Below are 17,983 nucleotides of genomic sequence, written 5' to 3'. Positions count from 1 at the left end.
TCTAGATATTTAAATGGAAATACTCCAGATGAAAAATTATGATACAGATTATAGAATACATAGAGAGCATCATTTTATTTTGATAAAAAAGTAATGATAAATAAATTTATATATAGTTATAAATTATAATTGCATAAATATTTATATGTAAATCTGTAGGAATCTATACTAAAACTGGTAATTAGGGTAATCTAAAGATACTGATGTTGAGATTTGGGTGAGTTTCTCCCCTTTTTTCTTCTCGTTTATCAATAGTTCCTAATTTTTCTATAGCGAAACCTGGATTACTTATGTAAATTAGCAAAAGCAAAATTCAAGATAAAAGAAATAGTATAAGCAGTATACTTAACACTTACAAGCAGTTAGGAGGATAAACTTTGTAGTCAGCTAAGCCCAGGCAGTAGGTAACCTTAGATAAATTCCTTAAACTTCCTAACCTTGGTTTCCTCACCTGTAAAATGGTGATAACGGGAGTTCCCGTTGTGGCGCAGTGGTTAACGAATCCGACTAGGAACCATGAGGTTGCGGGTTCGGTCCCTGCCCTTGCTCAGTGGGTTAAGGACCCGGCGTTGCCGTGAGCTGTGGTGTAGGTTGCAGATGCGGCTCGGATCTGGCATTGCTGTGGCTATGGTGTAGGCCAGGGGGCTACAGCTCCGATTAGACCCCTAGCCCGGGAACCTCCATATGCCGCGGGATCGGCCCTAGAAAAAAAAATAATAAATAAAAAAATAAAAGGTGGTAACGATAGTGCCTACCTCAATGGGTTTTTGTGAAGATTAAATCAGATAGCTGATGTAACCTACTGTGTGTACTGATGAGTCAATCAAGTCATTACAGAGTCCCTACTCCTATATTGCAGGGCAGTACAAGGTACTGGTGGAAAAGAAAAGTTTCCCCAAGCTCCCCCTGCTCTGTAGACAGTTAAATTCCAAAATAGACAGATGTCACCAACTCAAATGAGAACATGGCAAACAAGGGTTCATAGATTTATAACGTACATTTTCAACCACACACTGCAGGCACTGCCAAAAAAAAAAAAAAGTAATCATTTTAGCATATGAGATTTATGTGAAAGAAATAGTCTTGAGACTATTTTAAGACCAAAAACTGATGCAGTACAAAAACTGACATTGCAAAGGAAAGTTTCTAAACTAGCTGATTTGAATCAAATGAGGTTGAATCTGGTTCATAAAGTTAGTGAATTGCTTGGAGGCTCATTTTTAGTGTGTGATTAATACAATGATGCCCATATAGGATTTGCAAATGTTAAATACTATGACTAAAATGATAAAATCCTTATTTTTTTCTGTTAACTCATTGGGGAAAAAGAGCTTTATTTGGGGGAAAAAGGGAGCAGAAATTCTTTCTTTCTTTCTTTCTTTTTTTTTGTCTTTTTACCTTTTCTAGGGCTGCTCCTGTGGCACATGAAGATTCCCAGGCTAGGGGTCCAACTGGAGCTGTAGCCGCTGGCCTACGCCACAGCCACAGCAACTCGAGCTGTGTCTGGGACCTACACCACAGCTCACGGCAATGCTGGATCCTTAACTCACTGAGCAAGGCCAGGGATCGAACCTGCAACCTCGTGGTTCCTAGTCGGATTCGTTAACCACTGAGCCAAGACGGGAACTCCCAGAAATTCTTTCTTAATGTAACATCCATGATTTCCAAGGTCCAATTAAAATCCATTTTCTCTAGAAAATTGCTTCTTTGACCACTCTTGGCCTTACTAATAACAGCAATCAATCTGAACTTCTACCTACTAAACATGTACTATGTTCCTGGGAATATGTTAAGCGCTTCATAGACCCAATCAAATTTAATTCTGACTACCCTATGAAGCAGGTGTCATTGGCTCCATTTAACAGGTAAGAACCCTAAGACAGGTAAGTTAAGACACTTGAGGTGTGTGTCCTCTATGGTATGTGGAATGGATGGTCAACAGGGACCTGCTGTATCGCACAGGAAAGTCTACCCCATGTTCTGTGATGACCTATACGGGAAAAGAATCTGAAAAAGAATGGATATACGGATGTATATAACTGAATCACTTTGTTCTACAGCAGAGATTATCACAACACTGTAAATCAACTGTACTTCAATAAAACTTTAAAAAACGGGGGGGAAAAAAAAAGAAACTTGACCAGGTCACATGACTAGTAAATTATCTGTCAGGTTAGGATTCCAAGTTGCAACTTCTGGTTACAAAGCTTATTCATACTACACCATACAAAGTCTTTCCTTGTACCTTGTTCTATCTGCGATTGTTACAAATGAGCAAAGAATGATAGATTAGAATTAGCAGTCTTAGAGTGTTCCTAAATAAGAGGTGACAAGCTAAAACTATACTCTGGCAGGAGATCAAATTAGTTTTCTTTGATAACAATAACAATATTCTGAAGCATAATTACAGCAATTTATCTAATGAAAGGAGTTACTACTCTGAGAATATATACTTAATTCTAAGAGCTGACTAGAATATTGAGAAGAGTTGAACACTGAATAGCTTAAATCATTGAACGGTTACCTGGAAATACTCTTTATTCATTGAGATCACAGCTGTCACTGACTGCAGATTCTTACATTTTATATTTCATTCACTTATTCAATAACTAATAAGTACCTACTATGTGCTAGCTGCTGTTCTAGGCATTTAAGATATACCAGAGAACATAAAAATCCCTGCTCATAAAGAATGATGAAAATAATAACAAAGAAAACAAAAAAGATGCCAAGAAACAATAGCATGAACAAAGATAATCCCTGATCTTGGAGTTTTCATCTCAGTGGGGAGAGACAAACAAAGAAATATATGTCAGAAGATGCTAAGTGATATGAATAGAAATAATAAAAGGTAAGAGGCAGAAAGATGAAGGTTGGTATTTAAATAGGGGGTTAAGAAAAGCCTCTCTAAGATGTTAGCATTTAAGTAGAGATTTAAAGGAAGCGAGAAGGTTGGAGAGTAAGCCTTGTGAATTATCTGAGTGAAGAGAAACCTAGGAGAAGAAAGAGCATGTGCAAAGGCCCCAAGCTTAGAGTGTCTCAGAAGAGCAAAAAGGCCAGTAGGGCTGGAACAAAGAGAGCAAGGGGGAGGGAGAGTGGGTGGGAAATGAGGGCAGAGAGGAAGTCTGGCCTAATGTCAGTGATAGACTTGGTGGCTTTTTTTCTGAAGGAGGGAGCTCAGGAGGCTACTGTAGTTAATCCATGTGAGAAATTATGGGGTTGATAGCAGTGGAGGGGAGGAGAAATGGTGGAGTGTCTCAGAAGAGCAAAAAGGCCAGTAGGGCTGGAACAAAGAGAGCAAGGGGGAGGGAGAGTGGGTGGGAAATGAGGGCAGAGAGGAAGTCTGGCCTAATGTCAGTGATAGACTTGGTGGCTTTTTTTCTGAAGGAGGGAGCTCAGGAGGCTACTGTAGTTAATCCATGTGAGAAATTATGGGGTTGATAGCAGTGGAGGGGAGGAGAAATGGTGGGATAGTGGATATATTTTGAAAGTAGATTTGAAAGGATTTACTGATGGATTGGAAAGGTGTGAGAGATTGTGAGGTATGAGACATCTCTGTGTTAAAACGCTAGATAATTAACTTTGAAGGAAAAAGCCTCCAAAGTCCTCCTCAGACCTGCTTCTTGTCTGAACAGCTCATTTGACCTTGGAGGTTACGTCAATAGGAGTCACTAGGAGCTGACTGCTAAGAATAGGAAGACATGAGTGTTGACCCTTCTACCAAGCTGGTTCTTGTCTGGGAAAAGCTGCCAAGCTAAACAGTGGTTGTGGGAAAAGAACAAGTGCCCTTTCTAATGAACGCGTTCCAGTTTGTCTAGGAGAGGAACTGAACCTAAAAGTGTAAGAGCAGACTTTGATCAAGTCTCAAGAAGTTTCTAGGCTGGGAGTATACAGTAGGACCCACAGTCAGGTTCTCCCTAACTTTTGCTTTTTTTTTTTTTTTTTTTTTCTTAGGGCCACATATTTGGCATATGGATGTTCCCAGGCTAGGGGTCCAATGGGAGCTCCAGCTGCTGCCCTAGCCACAGCCACAGCCACGGAGGATCTTTAACCCACTGGTGGAAGTCAGGGTTAAAACCAGCATCCTCATGGATACTAGCGGGAGTCCTTACCGCTGAGCCACGACGGGAATGCCTCCCTAACTTTTTCTATTTCTGTCTTTTTTTTCCTTCAGTCCCCATTTCCTCCTTGGCCCAACTTCTTGGCTGCAGGAAGGCAAGTTTACCATTGGTTTTCAAACATCAGCAGGCATCAGAATTACCTGGAGGGCCTGTGAAAACAGATTGCTGGGCCCTACTCCCAGTTTCTAATTGGGGAGGGTGTGTGTGCGCGTGTGTGTATCTGTGTGTATGTGTGTGTGTGTGTGTGTGTGTGTCTGTGTGTGTAGAGGGAGGTGCTGAGATTTTGGATTTCTAATATGTTCGTAGGTGATGTTTGAGAACTGTTACTTCCTGTCCTGGAGGGAAGAGCGTGCAAAGCAGGGGGCTTTTGAACTCCACCTCGTGGGATGTGAGGGGGAAGGGTCCGGCTCACAGGGGTTTCCCATTACCAGGGAAATTGTCCTCTGACTCGAGGTGAAAATATGAAGTCAGCGAAGAGAAGAAGAAGGAGCTGAAAGTCGTTCCAGGCCATACTTCCCCTCAGAACTCACCAGTGAAGCGAAGGCGGGAAGGCAGCCCCGGGGCCAGCCCACAGATCCTCAGAGGGCGCGGACCCGGAGGAGGCGCCCTAGAAGGCCGCGCCTCTCGGAGGAAGTGTGTCCTTTAATTGCAGAGCTCAGATCTCCGTCGCTTCGGCTTCCAGGAGCGGGCAGCGGGCGCCGACGGGAGTGGCAGTCCCTCCTGCCGGGGGAGTGGGCCGGGCAGCCGCGCGCTCAGCATCCTCCTGCACCTTCCGTCGCCATGGGCGGCTCGGCCTCCAGCCAGTTGGACGAGGGCAAGTGCGCCTACATCCGAGGTACGCCCGCCGGGGCTTCCCGGGAGCGCGGCGCCGGTCCGCCTCGACCCTTGGGCCAGGCCGGGCGCCCGGGCACTGGCCCTACAGGGCGCGACCCCAGAGGTGCCCGCAGACCCCCTCCTCCATCCCCCGCCCTCTACGGTCCGCTCTCCTCCGGCGGGCGCGGGCCTGGCAGGGGGGCACGGCGCCTTCTCAGCCAGCGTTCTTCCAGCCGGAGGGCAGCTCGCCACGAGCCCTGGCCGGGGTGGGGGGCGCTGCAGCCAGGCGAGCGGGCTGGGGATGCTTTGGGAAGCGCTGCCGGAAGGTTGGGAGAAACAGGTGCAGGCTACGGAGTGGGGGACCACCCCGGTTCCTCCACTCGGCCCGCCTCGATGTCTCTTCTGCACCCCACCCCAGCCCAGCAACACCTCCCCATCCTGTCTGTACCTGGCCCTGGACTCAGTTCTGAGCTCTTTCTGAACTTGCCGCAAAAAGAACAGTGGGGGATATCCCTCGCTTCTAGAGATTTCCCTGGGGATTCCCGGCCTATGAAGCAGAATTTCCCTCCTGGTACTGTTGGCCTGGTTTTGTAAAACGCGGCGTCGGCCAAAGTTTCACTTGAACTTCATAATGTCACTTGCCGGATGATTTCATCAGAGGCAGAAAGGACAATGTCATTACGCTCTCATGTTGTATGGTTACCTTTACTTCCCCGGAGACGAGGGGAAGCAAAAGAGGAACGCTGACCTGCTGCGTAACAGTTGCTAAAGTTTTAGATGGGGACACACTCATTTGGGAGGCTTTCGGGGATATAGTGATACAGTGAAAAGAGTGAGGCAGAAGAAAACAAAAACCAAACAGCTGAAACTGCAGGAAATAGTGATTCTTTATCTCCTGGGTGTAATTGGCTTCTTTCTCTTTCCTCCCTCCAAACTTTGCCCACAACCACTACCTAACATTTGGTTAGTTTGTGAGTTTAGTGTTTTTCTCCCGTTAGAAGTATTTTCTAAACTAGATATTACACCTAATAATGTTAAGAAAAAGAAAAAAGTAAAGTTCTTCCTGATACCCTTTTCTGGCTCCTGAACCATTTCCTAAGAGAAAAGCGTTTATTTAGTTGTCCTTATTCCATATTTGTTTTCAGTTACCACAACCTTGAAAATCATTTTAAAAGGATATCAAATAAGGTCACTAGAGAGCGATGTAATGGATTTTCCAGACTTCTGCTTCTGCTTTCAGAGGCAGAAGCTCATCAACAGCCCATCCTTTCAGGGGGGAGAACTTTGTCAAGTATCTCTTTGTTGTTGTTTATTAAAAATGGGAGAAAGATGGATGATTTATTTATCTTAGAAAAAGAGCTAAACTAAGCATGCCTTAGTCTTGGAAATTTGACTTTGTGAAATTTGACTTTGTGCTTGTTTACACAAATGTGTAGGGGACAGAAAGCACAGTGTAATAGAACATCGTGAGAAGGGGCTGGCATTGAGTTATTAGTAAAATGTGTTTATGGTATTTATTTTATAAAGCTTTCTTTCACCGAAAAGCTTAGAAACACATAAAGTTGCAGCATGGCCATCTGCAGTAATCAGCAATTTGAGGGGTTAACTTGATTGAAGAAGACTTCATGGTTACCAGGTTGTTGCTGCTGATGCAAACATTGTACTCAGTGTGTTACGTTTTTCATTTTGAAATTAACTTATTACACCTAACCAAAGTTTGAGAGTGTACAGGAAGGACTTGTAATGGGTGGGTTCTGAATGCATAAAACTAGCCAATTGTGTGATGTCCATAGCATCCTCTGGGCTTGTTCAATTTCATCTCATTATTTGTTGGAGAGGCACTTTCAAGGTATGCAGGGGTGGAGGGAAGAGAAGAGTTAAATTTAGAATACCTTCAGAGGGAATGAGACGTTGCCTCATTTGAGAAGGCTAGTCTTGCCAAGACAGAAAAGAGCATTGGAAAAATGCATGGTGTTGTGAATTGTTAGCGCATGAGCAAATGAAGGTCAGGAGGCTGTGATTTTTCTATGGTTTCGAAGCCACACATCCCTGCAAAAAACCATAACCCTGTCTTCACTGCTTTGCCCATCTTTAGTCCATAAATATTCTCAAGCTTTGATTGTAAGCAGAACAATTGAAAGTATGACAGTAAAGTTTAAATACAAATTTTATGACCTGTTTCTCATGAAGTAGCTGCCAGTGAAATATTGTAGATCTGAAAGCTCTTGTAGCTAGGACAATAACTTTCTTTCAAGCTTAATAAACTTTGCCAGCATAGAGAATAACTACTCAATACATTTGGAGTGGATTTTGTTAACTTAATCTGTATGTTTACCAGCAGCTGTTTCTCTAGTAGGCTAATGATTATGAATCAGCATTTACTTTTCACCAAATTATTTAACAGCTGCCTTTTAGTTTGCGTACCTCAAAACTTTCTGTTAATAGTGATCTTGGTGCATGGATGTTTTGAAAGTACATTCTTTCTTAAGATTTAGAAAATCTCTAGGTAAAGGGGTATCAAGTGTTGAATTACTTATTTCCTCAAGTGTTAGTTTTAAAAATTAGTACTGCCCTCATGTTTCTTAACAGCAGAATACATTTTTGGGATTGTATCTGGAAGCCCTTCAGTAACTTCTCTCGATAAGATGTTGCTATTAATAAATAATAAAAAATAAATTAACTTGTAATCACATGGGTAGTTTCAACTGTGAGCCTTCAGGGATGCTTTTAGCAGTGACATAAAAGGGTCTTTCTTTAACGAGGAAGGAAGCTCAATATAAATGACAGGCATCGGTGGTCAATTTAGGGCACTTTTCTCTTTTTCTGCCTTGTTTTCTTTTTAAGCTTTTGGTATGCCTAAAAGTGAACTACAGCTTCAAAAACAGTGTTTTCCTGTTTAAGCAATTATTGTATTTCCTCTTAAAAATTACCATTGAATTGTTAATGAATTAAAAGAAAAACTTGAAAACTCTCCCACATAAGTCCCATGGAGCATCAGACTAGTCCTGGAAAATCAGTGCTGCAAATGAGAACTGTGTGATACATAGGTTCTGGGCGGGGCAGTGCTGGAAGACACCTCCAAGCCTGACTGCAGCAAACAGCAGTTAAGAAAACTCTTCTTTTTCTAGATTTACTAATTGCATAATCAACCTAACCTGTAAAGGGCCCAGGGGTTTCCTCCGAAATGCTCATCAGTGATCTGATGCTTGTAAAATAAGAAATGAGTTTCAGCTTAAAAACAATATGTATTTCTCTCAGGGAAATTTTCTCATATTTACATCATAAGAGTTAATGAGGTGGCTATGTATGAAATTTATGCTGATTTGTAGTATCTGGAGTGAAGTCTCTCTAGACCAGGTGAATGAATGGAAGATGGGGGTTTGCAGTCTACTCAATGTAGATGCATAGGACTAGTCTACCTATTTGTTTAATCTTCAGTTGTAATTTATTGGTATGAGATGGGTATAAGAACTGGTCTGATGTAATCTTAGAGCTCAGTTTACCTGGTTAGTAATAATACAGTTGACTCTTGAACAACACAGGGGGTTAGGGGTGGCAAGCCTTTGTACTTTCAAAAATCTGCATATAACTTATAGTATGCCCTCTGTAACTGCAGTTCCTCCGTATCCATGGATCCAACCTACTGTGGATAAGGTAGTGCTCTAGAATTTACTACTGAAAAAAATAAGTAGTCCCACAGAGTTCAAAGCCATCTTATTCAAGGGTCAACCGTATATTGTAATGGAATTTAGAATAAAGAGTGTGGTAGACATGACTAGACGGCAACCCAACATCCTTTCCTGCTTCTTCTTTTATAACAGAACCCCAGTTTTGTTAGGGAATTGAAGCTCCTCCATGAAATCCTCTGTTTCAGAGAGGCTAGCCCCACTTACGGCTTCTGAGGGTTGTTTGGTCCATGCCTATCATGCAGTGTGTTCTTGGCCGTGATTATAGTTGACCCTTGAACTATGTAGATTCACTTATTATTTTTTTTCAAAAGTAAATACTATAGAACTGTATGATCCATAGTTGGTTGAATCCAGGCATGTGGAACCACAGATATGGAGGAACTGCAATTACCAAGGTCTGCATATACAGGGGGCCAACCGTGAAAAGGGTGGGTGCCCCTGACACCCCCACCTTCAAGGTCGACTGTATATAAGGCATGGGATTGTGATGCAATCCAGCCACTGAAGCTTGAAAGGAAGTTTGCTTCTGATAAAGTTTTCTTCCTTTTTCCAAAGGAGGCAAAGGGAGGAAATGCATCGTTGATCCCCTTCTTTTGGATTTTGTTGCATCTGAAATGTGATGCCTGGAACTGCTGTTTTTCTCTTGATAAGCAGGAGGGGAGCTAGCTTACAGACATGGCCAACGCCTGGAGCAGTGCCAGGCTGAGGTAGTCTCAGAGAAGGGAAGCTAGAGCTCTGACAGCTGATTGCCTGCTCTACTTGTGGGTACTTGTTATGGGAGGTACTAAATTCTCTTTGAGTGGGGCTGGTAGAGACTGTTACTTACCCCTAAGATAATTCTGTCTTGCTTTTTAAAATAATAGAACCATCACATGTTAGCTGGCTACATGAACTCCCAGAATAAAGATATTTCCCATCCTCCTTTGCCACTATTCAGGGTCATGTTAGCTGAGTTTTGGGTAATGGGATGTAGGTAGAAGTGCTGTGTGCTATCTCCAGAAAGAGACCTTAAATGGAAGAGGTGTGCCTTTCTTTGTCCTGTCCTCCTTACTGCTGGCTAGATGGTGAACATGGCTGGAGTAGCCATCTTGGACTGTCCTTTAAGAAGGAATTCATGCAGCGTGGAATAAGCGTATAAAAGGAACCCAGGTTCCTAAGGACTTCATATGGTAGAACTTCCATACCAGCCCTGGACTACTTACATCTAAATCATAATAAGGGAGAAATAAACTTCTCTCTTACTTAAGCCAGTGTTATCTGTGCTATTATTGTTATCCACCGTCAATATATTCTACCTAATATAATTGTCTTCTGTTTTTTTGTGGCCCAAAGCATTCTAGCCAGTACACTAAGAGCACTAGGTGCCCCTTAAGAAGAATGAATCCTCAGAAAGCAGGAAGTGGGTAAGAATTATACCATTAGTATTCGTCTTAGTTCCTAATTTGTAGAAATGAATGGGTTCTCCTAACAAGTGAGGGGTTGCAGTGCCTCAGGTGGGAATAGCAGAGACAGGAGAAAGAAGAAGGAGAGAGGGGACTCTGTAATTAATGCACAAACATATATCGATCGCATTATATTTTAATTAAACCCCCCCCCCGCCAATCTACTAATGAAGCTAGTAAGAATTTTGAATTAGGAAAGCTACTGCAGAGTGGGAATTTATGGTGGCAATTATTACTTTCTATTGCCTTCAGTCTTTATGAATAGAAATCAAGCCTTTGGGAATTTAATGTGAATTAAGTTTCTTAGATTCATCAAAAATAAAGACTGAGATAAATACGCTGAGACAAATGAACATTTTTCTCATGTACTTGTGGAAGAAACAGTAATCTTCCCTCTTGGGTCCTGGTTATGCTTTGATGAATTTATAGAGGCAGATGCTCAATCAAGATCTGGTCTTGATGAAACACTTCTATTTTTCCATGGAGATTGGCTACAAGAGGGCCACTTCATCAAGAGTAATTTAGTAATAGTAACTCCTAGAGTGACAGTAGTGATTTTTATTTATTTTGTTATTTATTTTTGCTGTGGACTACTGAACTGATTTTGGTTTTACTCTGTTGTAATCTTTGGGAAGATCTAAACTGGATTCCCAGGTAGAAAGCGCAATAGCAGGAGCACAATTTGTGACAGTAGTTTCCAATTCAATTAAAATATATGTACTGTGAAAGTTTTGCAAAATACGCAGTGTGCATTATGCAGTGAATTTTAATCTCCTAAGCAGAAATTTTAATTTTTTTTTTTTTTGGTTAGTGAAGCTGGCTAACACTATTTTAAGAAAAAAGGTACCTACAACAATTTGTCTTGTGAAATGGAAAATGAAGTCAGAAATGAAGATGATAATGAAAAGGAAGAGAAAAGAATAAAACAGCACGATTAATCTGCCACAATCTGTTTAAAGCACTTTAGTAAAACATGACATCGGGGTTAAAATTCTAACAGTTCCACACACACACACACACACACACCAGTCTCAAATGTAATGCAGATTTCGTCCCTTTGAAACTGGAAAATTCATTTTAAAAAGAGACTAGCAAATTGCTGCCAATAAGAAAATGTAAGCCAGCTCATAAAAGTGCCTCTCTCTCTCTCTCTTTTTTTTTTAATAGTACTTGTTTTTTTCTCACTTACAGGAGAGAAGAAAAAATTTACAGATACACAGTTTTCCAAATTGCAAAGTCTAAAACCCATGGAAGTTTATATTTCTGTGCTTAATGTTGTTTAGATGTTGCTATAGTTAGGATTAGAATAAATCAGTAGTTTTTACTAGGAGCTGTGAAGTGATTTTTAAAGTCTATAGTCTGAAGGAATTTTGGAAGAAGAGCCAAGGTCTCTATGCCAAACCATGTGAATTTTTTTTTCTTTTTCTTTTTTAAAAGCCATTTTTACATAAAAATAAAACATAGCCGCCAAAACCATGCAGAACAAATGCATCGCTTAGTGTGCTATTGTAAGTCAAATATTCTGTGGCCCCCAGACAGGTAAAGAAATGGAAAGAACTTCACCAGCCCTCCCAGAAGCCTCCATGTCTAATGACCCCCTTTTTCTCCCTCAAATATACTGGCTCTTAAAACAACTATTTATTTACTCAACAGTTCTGCCCTCTGCCTTGAGTTCTCCTGGGTAGTCCTACTAATATTCCTAGCGGCCAGTCCTGTGGGTCCATTCAGCCAGCAGATGGGCTGGTGGCTGATCTCAACTTGGGTAAGCTGTCTCTCCAGATGGCCTTTCTACAAAGTCTCTCTAGTAGGGTTCTGAACTTTTGAAATGCTAGGTCAGGATATGCAAGAATCCAAAAGCTTCTAGAAACTGCCAGGCCTTCTTTTGGCTTAGCCTTGAAGCAGCATGATAGTCTTCTGCCACATTTTATTGGTTAAAGCAAATCTCAGAACCAGTTCGGGTTCAAGAGGAAGGAACTCCACACAGTCATGAATACCAAGACCTGTGCTTTGTTAGGGGCTGCCAGTGTAACAGACGACCACACCGTTCATCCTAGATTTTATAGTAATGGCTTCCTTATATATCCCATGGTTTTATCACCCAACAATGCATTTTTAAATGGCCACACCCATGGCATATGGCAGTTCCCAGGCCATGGATTGAATCCAAGCTGCATCTGTGATCTCTGCTGCTGAAGGTTAGAGGTTTAATCCCTAGGTTTTCCTTCTGTCTCTGGTTTGTACTTGCAGATGATCTGTTGACAGATCTGGGCTATTGGACATGTAAGATTTTCCACAGTCTGGAATTTGTTCATGATGCAGTTCCACACATTTCTTCTGTATTTTCTACAAATTGGCAGAGGGATAATGACATGTGATCAGACTCAGGATCAATACTTCTGTGAAGGCTATAGGTGGTGCTACGTTCTTCATTTGGAGGCATCTAATGTTCAGTTCTCTCTCTCTTTTTTTTTTTTTTTGTGATGTTAGCCCCCATTGGTGCTCATTGCCATTAATTCACTGGGGTTGAAGAAAAGTGATATTCTAATTATGTCATTTTGTTTTCATTTCTTAGCGGGAATAATTTAGAGAGTGATACTTTCCTTTTTTACTATTTGGACAATTAATATGATAGTTTATATAGGAAAGGAAGGATTAAAAACTTTACCCTTTCTTTTTATTTATCAGTTTTCAAGAAAAGTTATTGATTTCCTATCATCCCCTGAAGATAATCATTTAAAGAATAGTATTATGAACTCATGGGTTCTATATTAACTCTTATCCTTATTGAAGCTCAGATTTCCCGTCATTAGTATTAGCCTCTTCAAGTTGGCTCCTGAGTCCTTTTGAAATTGCCCTAGTAGTTTGATAACTTCCTTGCCTTCTGGTAGGTCAAGATGTTCTAGGTTTATCATGTTTATTTCCTATCTCATTCTTGGAATAAGCAATATCTATAAGAATCTCTGGTTTCTTTTAGTGGGAGACGGGGTTCAAGAAGACAATTTGGACCTAGGGAGGCTCATTGCTGTGACTGGGTTGGCCATTGTTTCTAGACCTTTTTAGTGGATGGAAATCTGAAAAAATGTATACATCCTCCATTATATTTTTTATCACCTTTTTCTTGGCTTGCAAAGGCACAATAGGTAATAGAATTAAATATCCTCAAATTCTTATCTGCATTATTCCACATGATACATACTGATGTTTCAGACAATAATGTGAATACTACCACCATCAATTATGATTGTGGAAAACTGTTGAACAAACTGTTTTATTAGTAACAAAATTTTTGTCCATGATATTGCAATTCTCCTCTAATTGTATTTTATCATTTTATTACATCAGAGAATATAACCATGTTATTATATTCTTTTTTCTCATTTACCCTTTGTTTTCCAAATAAGTATTATTTAATGCATCAGTCCTTATGTTGATGTCTCTTTGGTGTTTGAGGCTCATCATCTAATAGATTTCTCAAATAAAACTCATAGGACCATAAAGAAGCATGAAGATAGGACTAACTTAGTAACTTGGTGAAATCATCAATGGTCAGCTTATTTTAATCTTTCTCTGTGGGTTAGCTCTCCTAGGTTGAAAGATGACTAGAGCAGCAGAAGATATCACATTCTTAAGTTAAGCAATGTTCCAGAGCTGAGAAGAAGACAGTCTATTGAGTCTCTTTAGAAGAGCAAACCTTCCCCAGATGCCTTATTAGCAGGCTTTGTTTTATACTCCACTCATCAGAACTGGGTCATGCATTCTTTCCTAAGCCATCACTGGCAAGAGTACTGTATTATCATGATTTGGTTAGACTAATGTGGATTCACCCCTCCTGGGGCTAGGGTCAATCTTTTTTGAAGCACGTGGCTCTAGAGATACCTTAACAAAATCAGGTTCACCTGGCAAAGAAGGTTGAATGGCTATTAAATAATAGGAAATCCACATGGTAACTTTTGATAAATGTTATGAGGGTAACAAAAAGAGTACTGAGACAGAAAACTGATGGTAGTATAGGGCAATGAGATGAGATGTACTTAAGATACAGTGCTCAGAAGATGGGGAAGAATATTTTGATTTTTTTTTTGTCTTTTTGCCATTTCTTGGGCTGCTCCCGTGGCATATGGAGGTTCCCAGGCTAGGGGTCGAATCAGAGCTTTAGCCACAGGCCTACACCAGAGTCACAGCAACGGGGGATCTGAGCCGCGTCTGCAACCTACGCCACAGCTCACAGCAACACCGGATCCTTAACCCACTGAGCAAGGTCAGGGATCGAACCTGCAACCTCATGGTTCCTAGTTGGATTCGTTAACCACTGAGCCATGATGGGAACTCCGAATATTTTGATATTTTGAGTAGAGAGAACAGTGTATAGAAAAGGAAGGAGAAGAAACTTGAAGGAATTGAAGAAAGGGTGATATGGCTGGAGTGGGGTGAGCAGAGGGAGAAGGTTTTGCTGGAGGGGATCCCTCATCACACTTATTAAAACCGACATATAATATGTTCATTTGTAGGTTCTTATTGCCCGCCTGTCACCACTTTCACCTCCATGAAAGCAGGGTCTTTGTTTTGATAGATCAGTGTCTGATGCATGGTTTATTACTTAATAAATTTGCTTAATAAAGGAATAAAAGGAGAACATGATTTTTAGCTATAATTTCCTAAAAAATAAGAGAAGTACTGAATTTGAAAAATAAGTTCAGGGTACAATGGAGAAATGACAATAATAGAATAAGAAATATCTCTTAGAAATTAAAAATCTAATGATCAACTATTTGAAAAATCCAGCTCTTGCTTTGGAAAATAAAGTTGAAGAAATCTTGCGGAAAATAGAACAAAAAGACCAAAAGATAGAAAATAGAAGAGGCAATATTAAAAATTTTAAAAGGTCCAATCCAATTTCACTCTCTGACTGACAAAAGTCCTAGGAAATAGAGAACAAAGAAAATGAAGGGGAGGAAATTATCAAAGAAATAATACAAGACCATTTTCTGGAATAGAAGATCATGCATATCTGGTTTTATAGAGCCTGGCAATTCCTGGAGCTCATCCAGAGTTGGGAATAGTTTACGTTCCCATCATCCAAAATAGAAAGACCTTATGGGAGTTCCCTTTGTGGCTCAGCGGTAACAAACTCAGCTAGTATCCATGAGGATGTGGGTTTGATCCCTGGCTTCCCTCAGTGGATTAAGGATCTGGTGTTGCCGTGAGCTGTGGTATAGGTTGCAGGCTTTGCTCGGATCCTGCTTTGCTGTGGTGGTGGTGTAGGCGGGCAGCAACAGTTCCAATTTGACCCATAGCCTGGGAACTTGCATATGCTGTGGGTGAGGCCCTAAAAAAAAAAAAAAAAAAAAAAAGGAAAGAAGAAAAGAAAAGAGGGCATCATATGGAGTCTTCAGCTGTATTGAACAGAACTTAGCTCTAGACTTTAAGACTGGTCTGAACCTGCTCTAATAAAAAATATATAAGCAAACCTCAAAAGGATCAAACTGATTCTAAGTAACTTAACTGCGTGCCTGAACAAAGTCCAACATTCTTTATAAAAGACAATAAAATATACATCCAACAATGTAAAATTTATGATACTGAGCATATGATGAAAAATTACTGGGCAAATGAAGAAGCAGGAAAATATCCAAAACTCAAAGGAAAAAAAAAATCCATTAATAGAAACAGACTTAGGAATTACAGACATGATGAAATTAGCAGACAAAGATGTTAAGACAGTTTTTATAAATGTGTTCCATATGCTAAAGTGGAGGAACGCATGAACACAAGGAGGAGAGAAATGGAAGAGAGACATTGTAATTTTTGTCTCCAGTCTCCAGGAAAGAGCACTATGAATACTGTGTCTTTCAAGTGTGTTGGAACATCTGTTGGAGAATGTAGCTGTACGACCTGCTGCTGACATTCTCAGTAGATCTGGGAGAGGAACAGAGCAGATCTTCATGAAGAACTGCTGAGATGGGTCTAGTCTGGGGCTAGGACAGATGAGCAGGGTCAAGTCAGAAATGAAGGGTGTGGGTGTGATTGGGTCATTTTGTTGTGCAACAGAACTTGAAACATTGTAAATCAGTTCTACTTTAATAATAATATAATAAAAAGAAATAAAGGGAAATTGGTGGATAGTCTTTCAAAAAAGGACATTGTTAGTAGCGGTTAAGTGCCATTACCTCTGGGCTCACACAGGGCGAGTGACAGTTTCTATGATTAGCTCAAAAGAATTTAGAGGCTTTCCCAATTTGGGTTGAACATGATTGTTTTAAAACTTATTTCCTATGTAAGTCATGCTGGGTGAGTTAGATACATTTAAATAATTGCCTAAGCAAAACAGATGTAGGCCTGGAGTTATAATAAAGGTAACTTTTACTAGCAACAATGGCAAGTATCTGAGGTATAAATATTTAAAATGATTGCACTGGAAGGAAGGATTAAATTCGTAACATTAATTGAAATGCACTGTTTAAAATAGGTAAGAACTCTAGAGCACGGCTAAGACCAGCACATATGAACTGGGATGTGAATTTTTTTTTTTTTGTCTTTTTGCCATTTCTTGGGCTGCTCCCGCGGCATATGGAGATTCCCAGGTTAGGGGTCGAATCGGAGCTGTAGCCGCCGGTCTACGCCAGCAACGCGAGATCCGAACCCCGTCTGCAACCTACACCACAGCTCACGGCAACACTGGATCCTTAACCCACTGAGCAAGCGCAGGGATCAAACCCGCAGCCTCATGGTTCCTAGTCAGATTCGTTAACCACTGCACCACGATGGGAACTCCGGGATATGAATTCTTAACTAAAAATACTGACTCCTGGTCTGGAGAAATGATAATGATAGTAACAACAACAGTAAACACTAACATTTATTGAGTGCCTACTATGTGCCAGACAAGTAAATGACTCAGAGAATAAGCAACAGGATATCAAATGTTCTTCTTGTCCAAATGTTCTTCCAAGTCTTGTCCCCACAGCTTTTTCTTTAATGGAAAGGAGCATCAGCTTGATAAGATTTGAACAGTGATTTATTCACTTTAAATGAAACAAGCCAGTAATTCCCTTGAAACATTTACTAAACCCTTGATTTTGTATCTTAATTCTAATTGATTTGACTGGTTTTTGAAGTGAGTCTTTTCAGTGAATAAGACAAATAGCTTAATCCAGAAATTAAAATGTGTCTAAATGTTAGCAAAACATAGGAAATTTACAAATAGGTGAAAGCGGGCATAGTAGGTCACTTAACTTTAGTAAAATGGTACCTTTAAACAGCTTCTTTGTTATAAAAGAAAGCATTTATATTTGGAAAGCAAAGCACAAAAGACTCATAAGTGGAGCTTTCAGATTTGAAAAACAGGCGTGATACTCTCCTGAGGACTTGCTGAATCTGAAACTGGCTTTTCTATAATTTTGGATCTATTAATTGGCTGCTTTCAGTTTCTTATATATAAAATGGGAATAGCGGTAATGCCAGTGAAATAAACGGAGGTCAGAAGTGAAGGTCACGGAATTCACGTAATCCAGTCCTACTATTATGATAATCAATTTGGTTTTTACTATCAGGAACAGCATCAGGCTTTCCCAGAGCAAATAATTGGCTTTCAGACACTGTTGAATAATACCTATCTCACACATTTGTTCTGTAGACTAATTAATGTTTCAGAGTGTTTAAACACAATGCCTCTGTAGAAGCAATGGCATTATAATTTGTTGGGACACTCTGGTATTGTAATTAGTACTAATGAGATTTCTTTTCAACAGCTTGTTGAATGTACGAATTACTGTATCTAAGGTATTCTGCTTTATTTATTCATTATGAAAAAGTCAGACATGGTGGTTTAAATAGGAGCCTTGAAACAACTATTCTCAAGATTCTCCATATACCCCTCCCCTCCGGAGAATCCGGGGAGGGCAATAGTAAGATACCTTTC

At 40.4% G+C, this 17,983-nt stretch overlaps 1 protein-coding gene across 1 annotated transcript in view; it reads left to right on the top strand.

Annotated features, from left to right (window-relative positions):
• Positions 1–4,578: 4,578 nt before the first annotated feature.
• The window catches only part of NIBAN1 (niban apoptosis regulator 1), a 163,489-nt gene continuing 150,084 nt past the window's right edge, over positions 4,579–17,983 (top strand). The window contains exon 1 of the mRNA XM_047754279.1: positions 4,579–4,956. Coding sequence (XP_047610235.1) covers positions 4,902–4,956 — 55 coding nt within the window. The 5' untranslated portion in view covers positions 4,579–4,901. The remainder of the gene's footprint in view (positions 4,957–17,983) is intronic.

Source organism: Phacochoerus africanus, chromosome 11, assembly GCF_016906955.1.
Source record: "Phacochoerus africanus isolate WHEZ1 chromosome 11, ROS_Pafr_v1, whole genome shotgun sequence".
NCBI lineage: Eukaryota > Metazoa > Chordata > Mammalia > Artiodactyla > Suidae > Phacochoerus > Phacochoerus africanus.
This window is presented reverse-complemented; position numbering and strand designations above follow the sequence as displayed.